We start from the raw sequence: 22809 nt of genomic DNA, 5'->3' as shown, positions 1-22809 counted from the left end.
CATCAACAGGTTTCTAGAGACATATGAATTGCCTAAACTGAATGAGGAGGACATAAACAATTTAAATAGACCAATTTCAAGTACTGAAATAGAAGAAGTCATCAAAAGCCTACCAACAAAGAAAAGTCCGGGACCAGATGGGTTCTCAGCCGAGTTCTACAAAACTTTTAAGGAAGAGCTCATTCCAATACTTCTCAAAGTATTCCATAAAATAGAAGAGGAGGGAACCCTCCCAAACTCATTCTATGAAGCCAATATCACACTGATACCTAAACCAGACAGAGACTCATCAAGGAAAGAAAATTTCAGACCAATATCCTTAATGAACATCGACGCAAAAATTCTCAACAAAATTTTAGCAAATCGCATACAAAAACATATTAAAAAGATAGTGCACCATGATCAAGTGGGTTTCATCCCAGGGATGCAAGGTTGGTTCAACATCAGGAAATCAATAAACGTAATTCACCATATTAATAGACTTAAAGTCAAGAATCACATGATTATTTCAATAGATGCAGAAAAAGCATTTGATAAAATACAGCACCCCTTCATGCTCAAAACACTAGAAAAAATAGGGATAGTGGGAACATTCCTTAACATTGTAAAGGCCATTTATGCTAAGCCCATGGCTAATATCATTCTAAATGGTGAAAAACTGAAATCATTCCCCCTAAAAACTGGAACAAGGCAGGGATGCCCTCTTTCACCACTTCTATTCAACATCGTTCTTGAGACTCTGGCCAGAGCAATTAGACAAACCAAAGAAATTAAAGGGATACGAATTGGAAAAGAAGAACTCAAACTATCCCTGTTCGCTGATGACATGATTACATATTTAGAGGAACCTGGAAATTCCACCAGAAAACTCTTAGAACTCATAAGTGATTTCAGTAAAGTAGCAGGTTACAAGATCAATGCCCATAAATCCAACGCATTTTTATACATAAGTGATGAATCTTCAGAAAGAGAAATTAGGAAAACTACCCCATTCACAATAGCCTCGAAAAAAATAAAATACTTGGGAATCAATCTCACAAAAGAGGTGAAAGACCTCTACAATGAGAACTATACAACACTAAAGAAAGAAATTAAAGAACACCTTAGAAGATGGAAAGATCTTCCATGTTCTTGGATAGGAAGAATTAATATTGTCAAAATGGCCATACTACCTAAAGTGCTATACAAATTCAATGCAATTCCAATTAAAATCCCAATTGTGTACCTTACAGAAATAGAGCAAGCAATTATGAAATTCATCTGGAAGAATAAGAAAGCCAGAATAGCTAAAGCAATCCTTAGCAGGAAGAGTGAAACAGGGGGTATTGCAATACCAGATCTTCAACTCTACTACAAAGCAATAGTAACAAAAACGGCATGGTATTGGTACCAAAATAGAAAGGTAGATCAATGGTACAGAATAGAGGACACGGACACAAACCCAAATAAATACAATTTTCTCATACTAGACAAAGGGGCCAAAAATATGCAATGGAGAAAAGATAGCCTCTTCAACAAATGGTGCTGGGAGAATTGGAAATCCATATGCAACAGAATGAAACTAAACCCATATATCTCACCATGCACGAAACTAAACTCAAAATGGATTAAGGACCTCGGAATCAGACCAGAGACCCTGCAGATTATAGAAGAAAAAGTAGGTCCAAATCTTCACCTTGTTGGTCTAGGACCAGACTTCCTTAACAGGACTCCCATAGCACAAGAAATAAAAGCTAGAATCAACCACTGGGATAGATTCAAACTAAAAAGCTTTCTCTCAGCAAAGGAAACTATCAGCAATGCGAAGAAAGAGCCTACAGAGTGGGAGAATATCTTTGCCAATCATACTTCAGATAGAGCACTAATCTCCAGAATCTATAAAGAACTCAAAAAACTCTACTCCAAGAATTCAAATAGTCCAGTCAACAAATGGGCTAAGGAAATGAATAGACACTTCACAGAAGAAGATCTACAAGCAATCAACAAACACATGGAAAAATGTTCAACATCTCTAGTAATAAGAGAAATGCAAATCAAAACCACCCTAAGATTCCATCTCACCCCAATTAGAATGGCGATTATCAAGAATACGAGCAACAACAGGTGTTGGCGAGGATGTGGGGAGAAAGGTACACTCATACACTGCTGGTGGGGCTGCAAATTAGTGCAGCCACTCTGGAAAGCAGTGTGGAGATTCCTTAGAAAACTTGGAATGGAACCACCATTTGACCCAGCTATCCCACTCCTTGGCCTATACCCAAAGGACTTAAAATCTGCATACTACAGAAATACAGCCACATCAATGTTCATAGCTGCTCAATTCACAATAGCCAGACTGTGGAACCAACCTAGATGCCCTTCAATTGATGAGTGGATAAAGAAACTGTGGTATATATATACTATGGAATATTACTCAGCCATAAAGAATGATAAAATTATGACATTTGCAGGCAAATGGATGAAATTGGAGAATATCATGCTAAGTGAGATAAGCCAATCTCAAAAAGCCAAAGGACGAATGATATCACTAATAAGTGGAGGATGACACATAATGGGGGGGAGGGAAGGGTTAGAGTTAGGGTTAGGGAGGGGGGCAAGTATGGAGGAAGGAACTACTGTATAGAGGGTAAAGAGGGGTGGGAGGGGTGGGGGGAAGGGAAAAAATAACAGAATGAATCAAACAACATTGCTCTATGTAAATTTATGATTACACAAATGGTATGCCTTTACGCCATGTACAAACAGAGAAACAACATGTATCCCATTTGTTTACAATAAAAAAAATAAATAAATAAATAAATAAATAAATAAATAAAATACAAAATAGGACTGGGGATGTGGCTCAATGGTTGAGAATCCCTGAGTTTAATCCCTGGTAATCGCACCCTCCCCCTCCAGAAAAAGGAGGCTCTTTATAAGCCAGAATTGTTTAGTGACTGATCAAAATATATACTTCAAAGAAGATGGTTCTCTAATACCCATTACCAGGCTCTTTTCTACTCTACTGTGGATTCCTTAACTCGTTTATCAAATCAACAATTATAGTTAGAAGTCCTCTAGGTATGAGGGACACAAGAAAGAAGAAAAAATTGCCACTATTACAAGCAGAATACTAATAGAAAAGATTACCATGCTTCAATATTAAACATAGTATTGCTGCTTTCACTGAATATTCTTTATTATGTTATGGAAGTATTTATTCACTCCTAGTTTATTAATTTATAAATAAATTGCTTTCTAAGCAGTAGTTGATTGAACGCCTTCTTGGCATATCTAGAGATGATCAATTTTTTTTAATTTTCTGACTTTTTAAATTAAGTGCATAGTAATTAGATTGCTGTATCAAACAGCCTACCATAAATCGCAGCCAAAATTCCATCTAACAGTGGTGTTTTAATCTTTAATACATTGCTGCATCCACCATATTAATTGAAGACATGTTTGCATTTGTATTCATAAGTGTCTGCCAGCCTATTTTGGGTTCTGTTTTCTTCTAGATTGTTGATATTTTTGGGGGTGGGTGGGTTTGTTTTCCTTTTGTGCTTATGTGTGTGTGAAATTTAGTCAGTATTTTACCATCAATTCATCTAGCTTCATAAAAATGAGAGGTGTAATTAGTGTAGGAATTATCACTTCACTAAAGATTTGACAGAAGTCACTTCCCAAGCACCTTAACTTTGTTCGTTGATGAGAAAACTCTTTGATGGTTTTCAAATTTTTCCAAGCCTTTTGATTGAGATTGTCTGTCTCCTCTTGGGTCCATATTGATCACTCACATTTTCCCAGAAAAGAACATATATTACATGCTTTTCATATACATTACCATTTATTTTAAACTTCCACATATCAAATTATTATGTAAGTTTTTTTATTCTGTTGCTGATATTTCAGAGAATAAGTTCTCAGATTTATGCATTACTTCCCTCTGTGTCTCCAAATGTTGTCATTAATATTTTCATTTTTACTTCCCTGAAATTTATAGGCTTATTTTCGTTCTCCTTTTCTAGCATCTCAGACTGGATATTTATTTAGCTTCTTGCAACACAGAAGAAAAAGGAAAACTAATGGTGGCTAAATCCCCATTATCCACAGAAATGATTTCTACATTATGTAAGATAATCAACAATTGATTATACTACATAAAATTTATTATCCACATTTTGAAAGATAATACCTACTGAAATATTCAATGTTCGATTGAATTACCTGTTTAAATATCATTTGGAGCAGGCTGACTGAGACAAATCTATAAAGGACATCAAGTATTTTTTTTGCAGGAAAATCAATTATCTTTCAGACAGTGGTGAGTGGTACAGTTAAAAGGTTGAAAGTCAACTATGTATTTATAAAATTTGACAGTGTAAATCACTGAGCAATGGCTCAACTGCTTTGCCTCTGAAAATTTATTATGCTTAAAAAGAAAAACCAACATCAGCACTAAGAACCATTAAAACTGGTCTTAAACAATGTCTTCTGTAAAATATTAAATTTTAGTAAATTTGAAAATATAAATGAAAGGTTGACCATAAGCTATGGAAAAATGTATGATATTGAGTGCTACTGAGATCATAATTAAGAATTACTTTATTTTATTTTATTGATACTAAGGATTTAAGCCTGGGGTACTTTACCACTACATAGTGATTTGGTTTTCATTTGTTTGTTTTTTTGAGACAAAACAAAACACAAAATCATATATTTTTCATGTTCTTGCTAAGTTTCTCAGAGTCTCACTAAGTTGCTCAGACTGACCTCAAACTTTGCAATCTTCCTGCCTCAGCCTCCTAAATTGCTAGAATTACAGGTGTACGCCACTGCAACTGGCAATAATTGTTTTATATTAAACATGATACAACACTGTCTAGACACAAAGATTAAAAGGTTATCAAATAATGTTATAATTAAAAATGCTTTCAGGCCAAGCAAGTTGGCGCATGCCTGTAATCCCAGCAGCTAAGGAGGTGGAAGAAGGTGGATCACAAGTTCAAAGCCAGTCTCAGTAACTTAGTAAGAACTTGTCTCAAAATAAAATGTGGCTAAGTGGTTAAGCACCCCTGGGTTCAACCCCTGTCCCTGGTGCCAAAAAAAAAAAAAAAAAAAAAAAAAATCCTGGAAACAAGTGTGGTGGCACATGTCTGTAATCCTAGCAACCTGGGGGCTGAAACACGTGGATCTCAACTTTAAGGTCAGTCTCAGCATATGAGCAGCACTCTTACCAACTTCATGAGATCCCACCTTCAAAATAAAAACTAAAAAGGACTAGAGATGTGGCTCAGTGGTTAAGTGTCCCTGGGTTCAAACCTTGGTACCAAAAGAAAAGAAAATTGCTTTTTGCAGCAGTTTCTTCTTGAAAACAACTCTTAATGCAGTTACGAATTCTACTGACAATGTAGTAGTATAATATACCATGAGTTAATTCAACTCAGTAACTATTTTAAAAATTAATATGTAGTATTGTAGATTGAAAGTCAAATATTTTCTTTCTACATTTACAGGTCATTTGAAGCAAATATATATATGTGTGTGTGTATATACTTATTTTTTTAATTGAAACATACATATTGTAGAGTTGGGATATTTTGTTTTGTTGTTTTCTGTTTTGTTTTTGCAATACCAGGGATTAAACCCAGGGACATCCTACTACTGAGTTTCATCTTTAGTCCTTTTTACTACTTTTTAAATTTTGAGACAGGATCTAAATTGCTCACACTGTCCTCAAACTTGTGCTCCTCCTCAAGTCTCTGATCCAAAATTATAGTCATGTGCCACTGTACCTGGGTTATTGAAGTTTCTGCCCATTTGAGCAGAAATAGAAGCTTTGCATGGCTACAGAATCCAAGCATCTTAGGTTCAAACCATGGTCCCTGTACAAGCTATTTGTATGACCTTAGACAAAGTAACTAAGTCTTATCTTCTTCATTTTGTAAGTTTCATTTGAAGGCAAACTGGGATAACATTGAAAGAACCAAGAAGAGAACTGGGCACACACAACTAGTTAATGCAATTAAAGGAATTGACAGTTAAGTACAGAAGTGCATGCCTATAACTTCAATGACTTAGAAGGCTGAAGCAGGAGGCAAATTGGAGGCCAGCTTAGGCAACTGTGCAAGATCAGGATATAAAAACAAAAAGGCTGGGCGAGGTGGCTCACACCTGTAATCCAAACAACTCAGGAGGCTGAGGCAGAAGGATTTCGAGTTCAAAGCCAGCCTCAGCAAAAGTGAGGCAGCTAAGCAACTCAGTGAGACCCTGTCTCTAAATAAAATACAAAATAGGACTGGGGATGTGGCTCAGTGACCAAGTGTTCCTGAGTTCATTCCTCGGTACCTCCCTAAAATAATTAACAAATAAATAAACAAATAAATAGGACTAGAAATGTAGCTCAGTTGTAAACCACCCCTGAGTTCAATTTCCTGTACGAAATAAATAAATAGCTACTGGAGAAACAAAAAATTAAAATTACTCCAATATTATATAAGCAGGGAACACAACCCTTTGTCTGCACCTGTCAGCAATAATCTGATATCATTCCCTAAAAAAACTTTCCTCAAATTTTTATCATCCTATAAAAGATAATAAAATTTCATACTGCTTACCTATTTTCTAAATCATCTATTTTTTTTTCTCCCTCCTCACTGAAAATATTCAGATACACTTAATAAGAAGTGCTAATTATATCTTTAAAATAGAAACATAAAAATAAAATAAAGGGACCAATTTGAGGATCATCTCTAACCTAGAATTACTCTGTGTCTGGTCAGTTATGGGGTACCTCACTTTAGTGATTGTATAGCTTTCAAGTGAAACGATGACTCATGCCTCCAGATTATTTTTCTAGTAAAGATTTCAGATATAAAAAACTTTTCCAGTAATTTTCAAAGCAAGTAGGCTTATGAACACTGAATATGTTAAAAAAAAATCTAGGTTACCAATTATGATTAAGTAGAGGACATAACAGAAACTTATGATTCCCAAAAGTTTCTAAGCTTCATTAACAAATATAGGTATTTTGTACCAATTACTATACATAGGTTTATCAGTTTCAAACTGCTTTCACAAAACATCTTTAAGAGATAGAAGTGTGACTGATAATAGGAAGAGTAATTAATGTTTCCTCTAGCCACAAAGGAGAATTGTCAGGTTAACTTTACTAGAATGACTGAGAAAAGCAAATTCATTTTAGGAATTGAAACAGAATATGCAATAATTTCTGTACATCAGAGAAAAGTATGTAGTGGAAATAGCATATACATCTTAAAGAGTAAAACTGTTAATTGTTTAATAGTTTCTAAACTGTCTACCTATGTAAAGAAAAAGAAAAAAAGTCTGTTTCAAAGGAACATATGATACCAAACTTATTAACATTGAAAGTTGTAAAAGATTTATCCTTGTGCATTTTATTAATATCTGATTTTAAAATCATGGAGTAATACATCTATTTTGGAAAATAATTAGTGAGTATCAGAGTTCTGTCAACCATATAGGTTACATAACTCAGTATTTCTGAATCACTGGTAACATTTTTCAGGGGGAATCATTTAAGCTAACAATTATGTCTGACTTAGAAACCTATTATATTGGTAAAAATACATTGGAACTATATGTGGCCCTAATGACACATTCCACTTACTACAGGTAAAACTGATAATAATTAATAATTATTTCTAATAATAATTAATAATTATTTCTAATAATTATTTCTTCAGCAAGGATTTTTCAGTAGGGACTGGGTAACACTATCCATATGCTTTCCCAGCTTATATAGAGACCCATGAAGTTGTGAGATGAAGATTTTAAGTTACATATGAAGTGGGATTATCTAACTGAATAAATTTATGATTTCAGTAAAGAACAAGCCTGGATAAGCCAGACATAGTAGCACAAGTCTGTAATCCCAGAAACTTGGGAGGCTGAGGCAAAAGGAGCACCAGTTCAAGGCACCTAAACAACTTAGCAAGACCTTGTCTCAAAATAGAAATAAATAAATAAATAAATAAAGAGGGGTTGGGGATTCAAATCGGTGGTAGAGTCCTTGCCTAGCACGTAAGAGGCCTTAGGTTCAATTTCTCGCAATGCAAAAAAAGAAGGAAAAAAAAAAGAAAAAAAGTATCAACCTGAATAAACACAATTCCTTTTCCTTTAAACCCCTGCACAAGAGATACCAGGAAGAGCTTGCTAGTTTTTTAACCAGTGGTTGTTGGGGCTGGGGATGTCACAGCACTTGCCATGAATGCACCAAACTCTGGGTTCCATCCTCAGCACTCCAAATTTATTTTATTTTTTTTTAAGTAACCAATGGCTATGGATAAGAGAGAAAAAACAAAGTTCAATAAGAAGGTGTTGATTTTCACCTTGCTTTTTTCCCCTGAAAGTGTATATAGAATAGATACCAAAAAAACTGATATTCTACATTGCAAAGTAAGAGGCATTTTGACATCACATTCAGATTTTTAAAATGTTCTATATAAATAGCAGTGTGTGTAAGTGTATTAAATTGATACAGGCCTTGGTCATGATATAACAGTTATTAACAAAAAAGTAATGTAGTATTATTCAGATGCAGAGTACACAAGTCTCTATACTCATGAGCCTAATATTTTCATTCAAATTAGTTCAGGAAAGAGGATGGTAATATATTTGTGATGCATGAAACAGCTGAGTGGGTGGAAGGGATGGTGCAAAATGGAAAGAGTTTGCTCCGTGTGAAGAAATCCAGGTAACAAAGGAAAAATTAAACAGTGTGAAATACAGCAAAAAACACATCTGCTAACTTAATTCATGCCATCAGCCCCTCAGCTGAGAGCCCAGTAGGGAAGAGTAGGAATTTAAAGAAAGGTAAATGTATGAACAGAAAAGGAAATGAGCCATTTCTTCTGTCTTCCCTGAAATATCTGGATTTTTTTTCTCTTTGTACTTTATTTATTTTTTTTAATCTCAGTGCTTTTAGACTTAACCAGTATGAATGATTAAAGTAGCCAGTATAAAAATGTACCAAAAATTAAAAACACATTTTTTGATACTGGTGATATTATGCCACATTCATTAAACAAGTTGGTAGAACTAAACTATTTTGCCTCAGATTGATCACCTTCCTGTAGGAAACGGGTCCCCCTCCACTCCATACCAACTCTGAAAAGCTCTCAATGGCAGTGTCTCTCAGTCCATCCCACACTGCCCACTGTTTCTTCCCAGAGAACCCAGGAGAGTCACTCAGAGAACTTTTTGCAGGATTAATACAGACAACGTGACAATAAAAACAAATTCTCTTCTCTTCCAAGACTGAGAAGAGTCAGGAGATAACACAAATAAAGGTGCAGGAGCCCCCTTCTCATCCCTAGTGACAGAGCAGCACAGAAAATGGAACAAAGCCAGAGAAAATCAGAGCCACAAAAATGGGGGGGGGGGGGGGATTCCTAGAACATAATCAGGCACTGGGACTTAACTGTGCCTGCATCTAGACAACCCCAAGAGTTCCCAGTTACAGGAGTTCATAAATTCTCTTCTGTGTCTAAGCAAGTTTAAGCTAGATTTCTCTTACAAACAAACAAAATGTTCTCATAAAGATAAGAGGCCAAGCAAGGACTTAAGTTTAGTTTGGATTTACCAGCTCAAACTTCTTAATAGCTCCTAAGACTTTCCAGACAAAGAACAAAATCGATTTTAATCATAGGGATTTTTCTAACTCAACATGCAGGTATTCTAAATTACCCCTCTATCCAAACCTTGCTGATAATCATCAGTACCTTCAAAGAGGAAAGAAGATGAAGAGGATGAGGATGAAGAAGAGGAAAAAGAACCCCCATTACTACAGCCATGATCCTGTTCATTAACTCCCTGGAAAATCAAATATTCTATATATACTCTGACATGAGCAATTTCCTAATGAGGACAAAAGCTATCATTATTAACAACCAACACATCAATTGTATAAGTATCATACATAAAGTCTTGTTTTATGAACCCTAATACCTGTCTCAGTATTAGTGGAACAAACTTTGTGAAAAACTATAAGCATTTAAACCAACTTTGAGGTTATAATGTGGTATACAACTTCAAAACACCTCAGACATAATACATCAATACTCATGCATACAGATGATATAGCTCCAAACAAAGAAATCACAAATACTATCCACCTATGAGTCTCAGAGGCATGATTAATGAAAAGACTATTTCAGAAAAACAGCTATCACCATCTCTGTTTCCAGCAGTTAAATCAATAGTCCCTCTCACCACAGGTTTCAAAAATGAACCCAATCAGAGAAAGCAAGTCATACTCACAAATTATAAAGCATGTCAGCCATGTTGCTGCGGTAGTACAAAGCATTTCTATAGGCGCTTTCAGCTTCAGAAATTTTGCTCTGACTCTTCAGAACATTTCCAAGGTTACCCCATGCTGGCAAGAAGAAAAAGAAGCATTCAGGCTAAGCGTCAATCCAATTACACATAACATAATATCAGGCCATCAGGAAGTACCATGGGGAGAAAAAAACCTTCATAAAACATTTTATGAAGTAAAATTTATTTCCCTTATACGCTAAAATTTCATCAAGCCAGAAGATTAAATACAATCAAAGCCTAAACATAATTAAAGTAATTATTATGTCTCGAAGCTGATACACATATACAGTTCATCATAAGGCCAAGAACAATGTTATCTTAAGATCACCTACAAAGACTTCATGCTCTTTCAAGTTTCCGTAGGGGTCTTCATGGTCTGAAAGTACAGTATACTTATTGGACTAGAAACTGTAAGAAATCATCTTAAAATAAACAAAGATTTCATTCAAGTATGAAAAAAACCTGATAAATGCCATAGAAGATCTAAAGATGAAAAGCACAAAATCTAAACAAGATCAAAGTTATAAAGATACTCAGTAGGCATTAGAATATATCAGTAAAACATTACCCTTCTTAAAACAGTGAAGTATATATGGTTTGTTCAGATATGTTTCTTTATACCCTTCCAACAAATGAGTCTGCTGTAGGGAAAATATTTCACCACACATAATCATGTTGAAAAATCATGTTTTTTCTGTGTGCCCTTAATTTTCTCCCCATCTAATTAGAGTTTCTCAATATTAAAAGTTATTCTTCCCCACAAGGAGAAAGGTATTGAATCTTGAAAATGGACTCTTTCCTCATCAGGAAGACAAAAGAAAGACTAATGTGTATCAACACTTATTGAGATGATTACTCACCATGCCTGAATAATGAAAGGTTATCAATTTTTAATGCATTTAAAAAGTTTGGAATCTTTCAGAGTCAGAACTTCCTGCATGCCTGTAATTTAACACACCAGCACTGTGGTTTACTCATCTGTAAAATGGGTTCATAGTGACTTATTGTCTTCATGATGAGGGTTAAATTAGTTAATATACCATAAGATGTTTCAGACAATGCCTGAACAATGGTTAACAATAAATATTGGTTATTATCATTAATATTATCAAGGTTGATGCTCTGCAATTTACAATTTTCAAACACTGATGATAGAAATAATATTAAATATAATGTACTTTCTGTCCTCATATTGTCTTCAGAGAATCCTAATTTTTCATATTTGGCAAGTTATGCTTCTGATGGAAAACAGGAAAGGCAATGAACTTATCATTATCCAACATCTAACAGTGCCACCTACCATGCCATGCTTGACATATGTCATCTCACTAAGCTGTCTACAGAGTCCTGTACATAAAGCTAATGCCTGTCCCGTGGGTGAGGAAGCAGACTCAAAAGCACTAAAGATTTTGCCAAATTGATCCTGAAATATTAGAGGAGAAATTCCAACCCACAGCTCACTATTTCCAGATTTTACTCTTGCTACATTTGATATTCTTACACTATGTTTTGTCTTTTATTACAAACTGACATTCACACATTAGGGATTAGGCCTTGAAATGATGAGTTCATAAAATATCATATCTTTAAACTGAAAGGAAGCCACATGTGGAAGATTGCAAGAGTGAGGCCAGTCTCACCAACTTATCAAGACCCTTAGCACTTAGCAAGACCCTTTCTCAAAATTAAAAAATAAAAAATGAGTTGGAGATGTAAAGCACCTCTAGGTTCCATCCACAATTACACACACATGCACACACAGAAAGCAGTTTAAAATATTGTTCAGTTGAGCTATGAAATTAAAAGATAGTAAGCATAATAGTAAAATGTTATAATTATCTTCAAACTTAACAGGTGTAACACTACATGCATTTTATATCTACTAGTTTTCCACCCAAATTAATAAAGTATGGCTCTGTGGAAACTTCTAATACCTAGGCTAGTTTCCAACCCACTTCATCCCTCCACAAAGTTCTGCTTTGATTGTGGGATTACTAAATGAAAATTGATTTGCATTGAAAATACTCCAGAGAAAGCATCCAAATATTAATTTAAGCACCAAGAAAACATCATATTAATGCTATCCCACTCAAACCACAGTCTTAGAACACAAAGGTAGGAAAAACAGAGCAAAAATTTACTTTGAATATTTTGGGACATATGTCCATAGAAGCAAATTGCTCGTTTTATTAGATATTTGTATCTTAATTAATGCTAATTACTCTTAAGTAAAGCTCTTTTTAGTAGTCAACATGAATACAGCTACATTTAAATATGTCCACTCCTTTGGTTGTGTGTTCATTTATTAATTCACAAATGTAATCACTGATTAAACAGTACTTGTTAATTACATTGTTTGCCAGGAACTTTATTAGGGGATGTGTACACAATACTGAAATAAAATAATCAAGCTCTCACCTATATGGAGCCCATGATATGATGAAGAGAAGTGGAAGGGGTGAAGAAGATACGATATGTACAATTAGATAAATGAATGAACTTCAGAGAGTGGTAAGGATTATAAATAGTACGACAAAGTTAGGTGATATATGTGAGGCTAATTTAGATATATCACACCTGACCAAAGTCAAAATCCTGCAACTGGACAAGTGATACCCCAGGATTCTCCATGGTGTAATGTTCTCTGTGTGCATGTGCTTGTGTGTGTTTGTGTGTGTGTGCAGGAGAGGAGTCTGCCAATTCTTTTACTCCAGGTACAGTCCCTTCAGTTGAAGGGCACTAACACCATGACAAGATTTCATCATGTTCAAATAAAAATCAAAATTCCTTTTCAAAATCCCTTCTTCCTTAGGTAGCTTGTCCCCAATGTTGTGTTTATCAAAACACATTTTTAAACTGTTCAAGAGTTGCCAAACTTAAAACTAAAACTGTCCCATGATTTTTTTTTGTGTGTGAAAATTTCTGTGTTTCCATACTCACAAATAAAAGTGATTGATTTTTTTCATTAATGCTATCAATAAATGCTACCATAAAGTAGAGCTTACTATGAAAACATAAAGCTATCCCAGAGAATATGACTCAAAATTTAAAAAATACTATTAGCAGTCATCTAAATAGCAATTGTTTTCAAGAACACTATTCATTTTTTGTATTCCACTGATAAAATATCACACTTGAACAGATAACCCGCTTCAATTCCAGCCAATTTTGATATATTATAAAGGAAAATATATTGAAATAAAGTATAAAACATGTACCTTAATTGCCCATGTGCTGATTCTACTTCTATATAATTCACTTGCAGAATTATTCAGTGTGCCTTTTTTACATTATGTCAACTTTTAAATCTAACTAGTCTCACTACAAAACCTCTAAGATACAGAGAAATATTCTAAGGTTCACAGATGGGACAATTTTATACTATAAAAACATCAGTTTTGTATAAATTAATCCATAAATTCTATATAATGTAAATAAATATTTTAGTAATATTTAAGGGACTCAAAGAATGTATCCTAACCATATATAAAAGAGAAAAATGAAACTGGATTTTTAATGGTGTTTTCACCAAGTACGAAGGTAAGTTCCAGATACTTACAAAGTTAAACCTGAAAAGGTAAAGCTAAGAGAAGACTATGTAGGGAATATCTTCATAGAATGGGAAAAGACTCCATAAAAGGACTCCAGGTAAAACTCAAAAGGTAAAAAATTGGTGAATTTGAAGACTTCAAAATGAAGAGCTCCCATAACTTTGTCACTACAGACAAAGTTAAAAACACAATTCACCTGGAGAATGTACTTCAAATATTTAAAAAGAGAAAGCACTCTACTTGGAAAGTAAACGAACTCCTTCAAGCAACAAGAAACAGGTAACAAATCCGCTAGGAAAAGGGCAAAGAGAATAAACTGGAAAGGGAAACCAAATAAATCTTGTGTATTTAAACTAATATAGTAGTACCCAAATTTCTGAGTAACTCAGCAAAACACAAACTACAACAGCAAGATGTCTTTTATACACAGCTTGCAAAAATGAGACTAGGTGAACCCAAAAACTGATGGGACTGTAGAAGCAACCTGAGTGCTATGTTTGACAGTGTGACCTGGAACAGCCAGTCCCTTATGCCATCTGAGAGTACTCAGTCAAATCACAAATGAACTAAGTCATAGATAAGCTGGGACCAAAAATTTCCCACCCAGAATTCTCACCTATGAGAACATATAGGATGGTGTTTAATTCAGAGTCGTATTTTTGGCTGACAATGGAAAATAATCAGTGTGTCCATCCAAGGGTGTATGATATGAGGTCTACTTCATGAATGACTATGCTGCAGTTATGACCAACATAAAGCATGTAAATACTGTAACATGACTGCTTGTAAAAGTCTTCAAGACTAAAAACTGGAATGTATTGTGACATAATAACATTTATAATTATCATAAAAATTAACACTCAAAATATCACTGTATATTTTAAAAGGGTACATTGTAAATCTAAGGATACAAATCAAATGCATTAGAACAGCTGCCTATGGTGCAAAGGGAAAATGAAGTTAGATATAGAGATAAAAGAGAATGAAGAGATGAATGAAAGAGAAAACTTGGCAGGGATCACCCTGAAAACTGACCATGAACCAAAGAATATAATTAATCTAACCAACAGCCTGGGATCCAGGGGAGGGGAAAAAAGGGGGAAGGAAAGGGATGGAAGGTGAGGAAAGGAGAGGTAGAAATGGAAAATTAAAGTCATACTTCACATTCTTTTAAAATAGAGATGGGATTATACTATATCCTACTTAAGAAATAAAGAGCTTTAACATCAAACTTTTTCTTATACTATGAAAATTCAAAACAGATGTACAGGATTATTTTCAAATTTTCACATTCAAACTTATACACTGGACCACCTGAACATAAACATCTTGCATTTTCATTAATATTTAATGTTATATCTTTTGCACTTAAGTCAATACATTTTACTGATGTGATCATTTCATGCAATGACTTTCAGAAGTGTAGTTTTATTGGGATAAAATGCTTAAAATTCTTCCAAAAAATTGTGATAAAGCTCAAAACAGTTATCAATGTTTCAAAAGTCTATCTTTTAATAAAAAGTATGGATGAATGCCATACACACTTTACATTCTGGGGTAATAAAGCATTCATTTGAAGTTAAAAAATGTTTGCTCTAAAATCTCATTGAAATTTTTTAAAATTCTCAATTTAAGTTTTCAAATACTCAGAGTACACATCTACTTCCTATTATACAAATGAATTTAATGAGAAACTGTCCTAATTTGGAGAGGCTGCTACCCAATCTCATGGCCCTTCCTTGCCACAGTATGATAACTGAACCAGAGGTGGTAGCACACACCTGTAATCCCAGCTACTTGGTAGGCTGAGACAGCAGGATTGCAAGTTCAAAGTCAGTCTCAGCAAGTTAGCAAGGTCCTAAGCAACTTAGTGAGGCCCTGTCTCAAAATACAAAATAAAGAGGGCTGGGGATGTGGCTCAGTGGTTGAGGGCCCCTGGGTTGAATACCCAATACTTTAAAAACCACTATGATGATTGAAGTGGAACAAGTAAAAAGGAAAAGGAAAAAGGAGAAGATAAAGAATAAAATGTTATAATGAACTAATAATATAGTGCTTATATTTGTTTAAAGCTTGCCATATACTTGAAAATGATCTAAACTTATTCAAGCTAATATAAACATCTGAGGTATATTAATATACCATTTACTGATGAGAAAAATTTTGAAGACTGGCTCACCAAGTAACAGAGTTAATGACAAAGGAGATCCAGATTTGTTCCCGGGTATCTGAATGTACAGGAAAGGCCACCTTACCTTCCAATACTTAGTTGGTACACATATTCATAATATATTTTCCAGGTCAGAGAAAAGTTTATATCAAAAAATATACTGTTTTACATTTCTTTGAGATTATAATCTTAAAGGTCACATTTTCCTGTTAACACAATGGAAATAGAACATACTCAACCTACGGTCAACAAACAGCTGTTGCTTCAAAGGTGACCAAGATGCTGGGGACTTAGATACAGGTACAATGATTTTGGTGCTATGGAGATGTGGCAGAGACTGAACAAGCACTGTTTAATAAATGTCAGACTTCCTTCCTAGGCTATGCATACAGAGTAAAGTAAGGGAGTGCAAAAGGGCATTTCTACACATCACTAAATAAAGCCTAGCAAATGTGCTTTGCTTTATTTTCAAAAAGGAACTCTTCTATTAAAAAACCAGGAAGTGAAGTAGGACTCACTCTTACACCTGAAGGACCCTTCACACTGATATTCAACAACATCTAAAAGGTATCCTCTTACTAAGAAACTTGACCTTAATTCACAATGAAAGCTCCTCTTGTATTTCAGTCTACAATCTGCCACGGTTTATTTTATGTTCTTTGAAAAGCAGAGGAACAATTAAATATTCACATCCTGTAAAACTTGTTCTAAAGAGAAAATCAAAGATGTAGTCCCTCTGAAAATGCTAAGTGATCTGCGTCAATAAGGACTTCCAATGTTTCTCATAGTCCTCATCCAAATACACGAAACTTTCAAGTTCATAGAGTAAATTCAAACTTCCTCTGAAGTAACTACTGCAATTTCACATCAAAAAATCAACACTGGGAAATCTGACCCACATTTCAAGAATTTTTCAATTTTATATTTAAAATTTGAAGAAATTTCATATATACCATTTATTATAAAAGAAATATAACATTTTTCTCATGATTTGGCATATAATATTTCTCTTTGAAAAATTAGCTAAAAATACATTCCTTAATATTAATATTTCATTTTTAGCTACTTAACATTCATGTCTACATGAGTCAACATGCCTCTTTGGGCTATCAGATCAGCATAGTCATTTTAGTAGTAAAATACACAGACGCCAAAATATGTAAAGACTCTTATCTTAGACTCTTAGCTATAATTTATCTTGGAATGTTAATCTTTTATCTTTAGTCCTGATATTAAAATGTTAACTAATGTGTAAAGATCTGCCAAAATTGAAGTATTTAACTGCATAAATAAGGAGATTAATCCTAAACTTCGCTTTCCCCAACTTTGAGTTACTTGTTTAGAATCAGAATGCTATTTCCAAAAAGGGTAAAAATTGGCATTTTGCCAGTAATCTGTGTCAGGAATACTGCAAAAGACATTAAATAATTAATTTATTTATCCCTAATATATTAGTGCCTAATGTATCTGATAAGAACTACTTCTATTTCAATTAAAAACCAATTTTAGGTTACATTTTGTCTACATACAGTCTTTCTGAATTGTTATAACAGTAACATCATTCCCTTAGTACTAGAAGAGGAACAAGGCCTCAGAGAAGCAAAGTGAGACTCAAAATATTAAAACAAGCTGAGACACATGTGTCTCTCTGGTTCTAAAGTCCTTGGTTTCAAGCACTATGGAGTACATGGACTTTAGATGTGTTCCAGAAATGGTCTTGCCAAAACTATAATTCAAATAAACTAATTTTAATATAAAGGTTAACTGTGCTAAATTTTCCAATCATCTCAATGGAGAGGGATTAAAGAAAGCAAAGGAAGGGGGAAAAGCCACTTAACAGCATGGAATTTAAGATAAACATAACATGGAGAGGGGTCATCTGTGTGTGTGTGTGTGTGTGTGTGTGTGTGTGTGTGTTTGTGTATCAGATGCTCTCTTACTTCATCTATTAATAAGAATTTAGAAGGGGGGGGTGGTCAACATGTGTAGTCTGGGCTTTATACTAATTGTCTGATAATCACTTCATATGATATCAGGGAAGTAAGAGCCCTTCTAAGCCACGGGAACTTATTTTCCCTAAAGCAATTATACCTTGGATTATCACAATAAAGAATATCATGTTAAATGGGTAAATATAACAGCTTTAGTTGAAAAATTAAGTGGAAGTAGAAATGATTTAAAGATCATGAATACTGATACCAAAATACAATCTTATAGAAATGTTATAATACACAGTTATTCTCTTGTTTTGCTGTCTTTGGTTGCTGAAATTTAATTTGCTTTGGAATCTGAAATTTAATTTATTCCTAATTTTAGTATTTCAATAATGTAACAACACTGTTCATCTTGACAACATGGTTACTTACTATAACAACCACATGCATATTGTATGTATTCACATGTATCATCTATGTCTTTATTTTAATATATCTAAGGAATCCTTCTCAGCATTTCACCATCTACTAAGTGCTATATTTCTAACTTTGACTATGAACCACCTCTACATCCAGTCAGGTCTGCTGTCAGTACCACTTAGAGTAACTGATACATGGTTTGGCCTGTATTTCCCTTCATTCATTAATTTCTTCTCTATGTAGAATTTTTCCCATGGCCTGTCCATTAAAACATACCTGCCTATCCCTAATAGCCATGTGCTCTCTGCAAAATTTCTTCTCCCTTGGCCAGTTATTATATTTGCAAAGGCAGTTATATTAACTGTATTTACATATAGTACTAGGGCTACTTCATCAAAAATTTTGCAGATCAAGGATAACTTCAACCCGTGCAAAGAACCACCCCCCCACCCTTTTTGTTTTGCTAATCACAAAGAACAAGTAGTTTAAAAAAAAAACAACACGTGGTGAATATATACATTAAATTCCATAAATGTCAATCCTATTTATATTACATCCATACCAAAACACAAAAGGCCTTTAGAAATTGCTTATACATGGCTGATCTCACAGCCCATGAAAGTCATCTGCCTAATACCTACAAATTGATGGTAAATTCTAAAGAGTATTTGAATTTTCTCTGAGTGCATATTGCAAACAGGATTATTTTAAAGGAGTCTTTACAGTCTGCTTCTGTGATAACTGGGATCATTTGAGTTTGGTTCAGGTCTAAAAGATGAAGAACCTTTAGAAAGGGCATGAGTTCTTAGACAACAATATTATGATTTCTAAATTAGTCCAGAGGGAAAAGGGACATCCAATTTTTCCCTAGTTTCTCTTTGTTCTTTTATAATCCAATGTCCAATAAACTACCTTATCTCACAGTGGATCCTGCCATCTTGGGTGAGTCCCTGCCACCTAGACCTCAGGTTAGTTTCTTACTATGCGTCACTAAAGGAACTTTGATGCAGAAACATTAGACAAAAGGTCCAAAACCTGAGTTTAGTACTAGTCTTGTCACCAACTAGATTTGGATATACCCATGTAAATTACTTAACCAGTCTAACCATTAGCAATAGTAAAAGCACGGGATATACAATGCGAGCCAAGTCCTGGGCTAGATATGCTACATATACTATCCCACAAGATGGTATTTATGTACTCACTACACAGGTGACCTACTTCAGGTTCAGAGAGTTTGTGATGATACACTATGAGGAAACTAACAGTTATTAATGAGCTATTACCATTTTGTTTTTCAGTAAGCATCCTGATCCTCCTTATTTCTCATCTGTAAAATGGATGTAATGATGCTTACTTAAACTAAATTCTGGGAACACTGGGATTAAATTAGATCACTAACACTGAGAAGTCCACTATTATCTAAAAGATGTATCTCCTGCATAGATTATTACATAAAAAAGCATAATCAGGGAGATATACATTTTTTGGAATGTGCCTTTTCTATTCAGTGTCTATGGGCGTGTTACTAAGAATTACCTTATCAACCAAACCCATGCCAACAAAACCATACACCAGAGGAATATTAAATATACTCTAGAAAATAAATTTAAAACTGAAAATAAAAGAAAGTCCTAATTTTTAGAAAAGCTGCTTCTAAGATACAAGTATAGTGCATCTCAATACTACACCCTATGTTAATTTGCATATTCTAATTTTTGGCAGTTAACTTTGATCAACCCAGGAGCTATTTTTAAACAGTGCAAAAGTGGAAATGATTCTAGAGAAAAGGTGACTTTAAAAGATAAGAAACAGCAAGTAGAAATATAAATTTCAAGAATTAAAATGTGTATGTTAAGTAGAAAAATATATGTGTGAATTAGAGTAATATTTATAAATATACTATGAGATTCGTAAAAACAAATATCAAATATCTTTGCTGTAAGCATAAATCTTGGGCAACAATTGTTTTAATGGTTGTCTTCTGTACTTTCAGCTGACTATTAACTGTTGAAAAAAATGGAGTTTAATTTTCTTTGGCTTCTTTGCTGATAAAGGATAAATGTTTCAAAAATTCTTGAAAGATGCTGCAGCAAGTACTTGAACATGAGGCACTTTTGCATGAATTGAAAAATGCAATATTGAAATAAGGAAGGATATTACCTATTTAACAGTCTCAAATATTCAACTCAGAAACTTCTGCTTCAAAGAAGTAAAAGAAAGCTAGTATATAGAGGATTAAGTAAGACAAATAGGAAAAACGCAGGAAATGTGACAATATAAGAGGGATCAATGTATCAAAATTACATTATCACATCACGATTTACTGTTCTGCAGCTGCAGTCTTAACTAGATTGAATTCTAACAGGGAATGTTCAAAGGTCATAAAAGCTTCTTTTTTTCCCCACCAAAAACATCCACTGGTTGTTTACTAGTTAGTAATTATAACTCTGTGACTTTAGAAATTTAAGTCCATATATTCCATCCATCGAGCCTTAAATAATGTTGTTATTAAGAATATTTACAAGTCAAGATGATTAAAATCCATGAGAAGTCACATTTTCCTATCAAATAATCAGAACTGGGGTTAGGATATGCTTCGTTTAGCCTTATGTTTTGACAAAAAAACCTTGAAAATAAATTTATACTCCAAGCTCAAGTTCATAATGAGCTTAGAATGAGAAACTGCCACACCAAAGCAAGACAGTCCTCTGACCAAAGCACTATACAGTCTTCTGATTCTGGAGCTGTATCACAGAAAGCAGAGGAATGGCACTGTAACCACTTCAGTGACTACATCGACTGCCCTCAATGTATCTCAAAATCATTGTCCTCACGGGTAACAGCAAGAAATTTTTAAGTCCTGTATTGTTCCTTCCAAATAACAGTGTTTCAAAAGCAAAAGTAATTTTAAATATATCACTTGACCAGCAATAAGAAAAATGCAGAATACATGGGTTTGTACAAAATCAGTAATTAATATGCTAATGTTTTCATTATAAATGCCCAGGAACTCATTCTACTTTAAATTTAGTTTTGATACATATATAAATATGGACAATACCATTCAATCTCAGCCACCAAACTGAATATGACTTGAAGTCTTCCTTAGAAAATACTCAGATTATTCCAAAAAAAAAAGAGAAGTATTTGCAATACTGAAAACTACCAAAGTTTATTTGTAAAATTTAAGGAGATTAAGTCAATTGACAAAGCAGAAAACATCAAAATAGCTTAGCCCTTGTAGTCTTTGTTGGTGGTCTCACGATCTACACGTTTGAGCAATCTGCTCTTATCCCAAGGAAGTAGTAGTGCCAGAAAAAAATTTAATCACCATTTCTTATCGTATAAACTTTAACTTACAAAATATAGTGCCCCCAACACTGTAAGAAACTAAATTTCCTCTGCATTCCATGCAACTCACGAAGAAATGTCTTCCACTGACACCTCACTTACCTGTTTCTGTCAAAACCTGATTCTCAGGTGATGTACTGATTAACTAACTCAGTTCCTTCTCCCTACTCTAAAATTTTCTAGACAGAAATTTTTCAAAGTTTAAATATATATTATTATGGATTAGAAATTAGGTGTCCCCAAAAATCTCCTTTATTAATGAAGGAATGTTTGGAGGCAAAAAGATTAGGTTATAAACTAACTGTAACCTAATCAATCCATCCAAATTTGAATGGACTAAGTGGGTGACAACTCTAAGCAGGTGGATTATGGTCACTGATGCGTGCCTTTGGCTTGATATTTTGCCCTGGTGTCTCTTCTTTCTTCTCTTCTCTTCTACAGGCCCAGAACAATGGACTCCTTGGACCATGGACTATGCCTCCCAAACTAAAAGCTTAAAATATACAACTTTTTCTCCTCTAAGTTCTTTTGGTCAGGTATGTTGGAAATTTAGTGAAATACTAACACACACATATATAATGCTTCTAAAAAGTATATTAATGCTGATATTTTAATATAATATCCAATGTTGTTTTGCACAAAGGTATTAATTATTCTATTTAAAATGACTGAATAAATGTTCAGAGTGGCAGATAATATTAACAGAAATTAGATTCCTTAAAAATGAACCTATAAGGAGTTGGGGCTATAGCTCAGTGGTAGAATGTTCGCCTAGCACGTATGAGGCACTGGGTTTGATTCTCAGCACTGAATAAAAATAAATAAAGGCATTGTGTCCACATATAACTAAAATTATATATACACTAAAAACAAAAGAAGTCTATAATATAGACATGCTCTCCAGAAGGTATGCATGTGTGTGTACACACACATATGTTCCTCCATTGTTTCATCAAATCTGCATAGAGTTTACTTCTTTGGAAAACAGGGTTATTCCTTAAAATAAAAATGTTAGTATGTTTGATCATCATTTAATTTT

At 34.1% G+C, this 22809-nt stretch overlaps 1 protein-coding gene across 3 annotated transcripts in view; it reads right to left on the bottom strand.

Annotated features, from left to right (window-relative positions):
* TMTC2 (transmembrane O-mannosyltransferase targeting cadherins 2) overlaps positions 1–22809 on the bottom strand; it is a 458982-nt gene that overhangs the window by 154914 nt on the left and 281259 nt on the right. For all 3 annotated transcript variants that reach the window (XM_079143057.1, XM_079143058.1, XM_079143056.1), the window contains one exon: positions 10282–10396. In XM_079143057.1, coding sequence (XP_078999183.1) covers positions 10282–10396 — 115 coding nt within the window. The remainder of the gene's footprint in view (positions 1–10281; positions 10397–22809) is intronic.

The sequence above is a fragment of the Sciurus vulgaris genome (genome assembly GCF_902686455.1).
Source record: "Sciurus vulgaris genome assembly, chromosome: 5".
NCBI classification, from domain to species: domain Eukaryota; kingdom Metazoa; phylum Chordata; class Mammalia; order Rodentia; family Sciuridae; genus Sciurus; species Sciurus vulgaris.
This window is presented reverse-complemented; position numbering and strand designations above follow the sequence as displayed.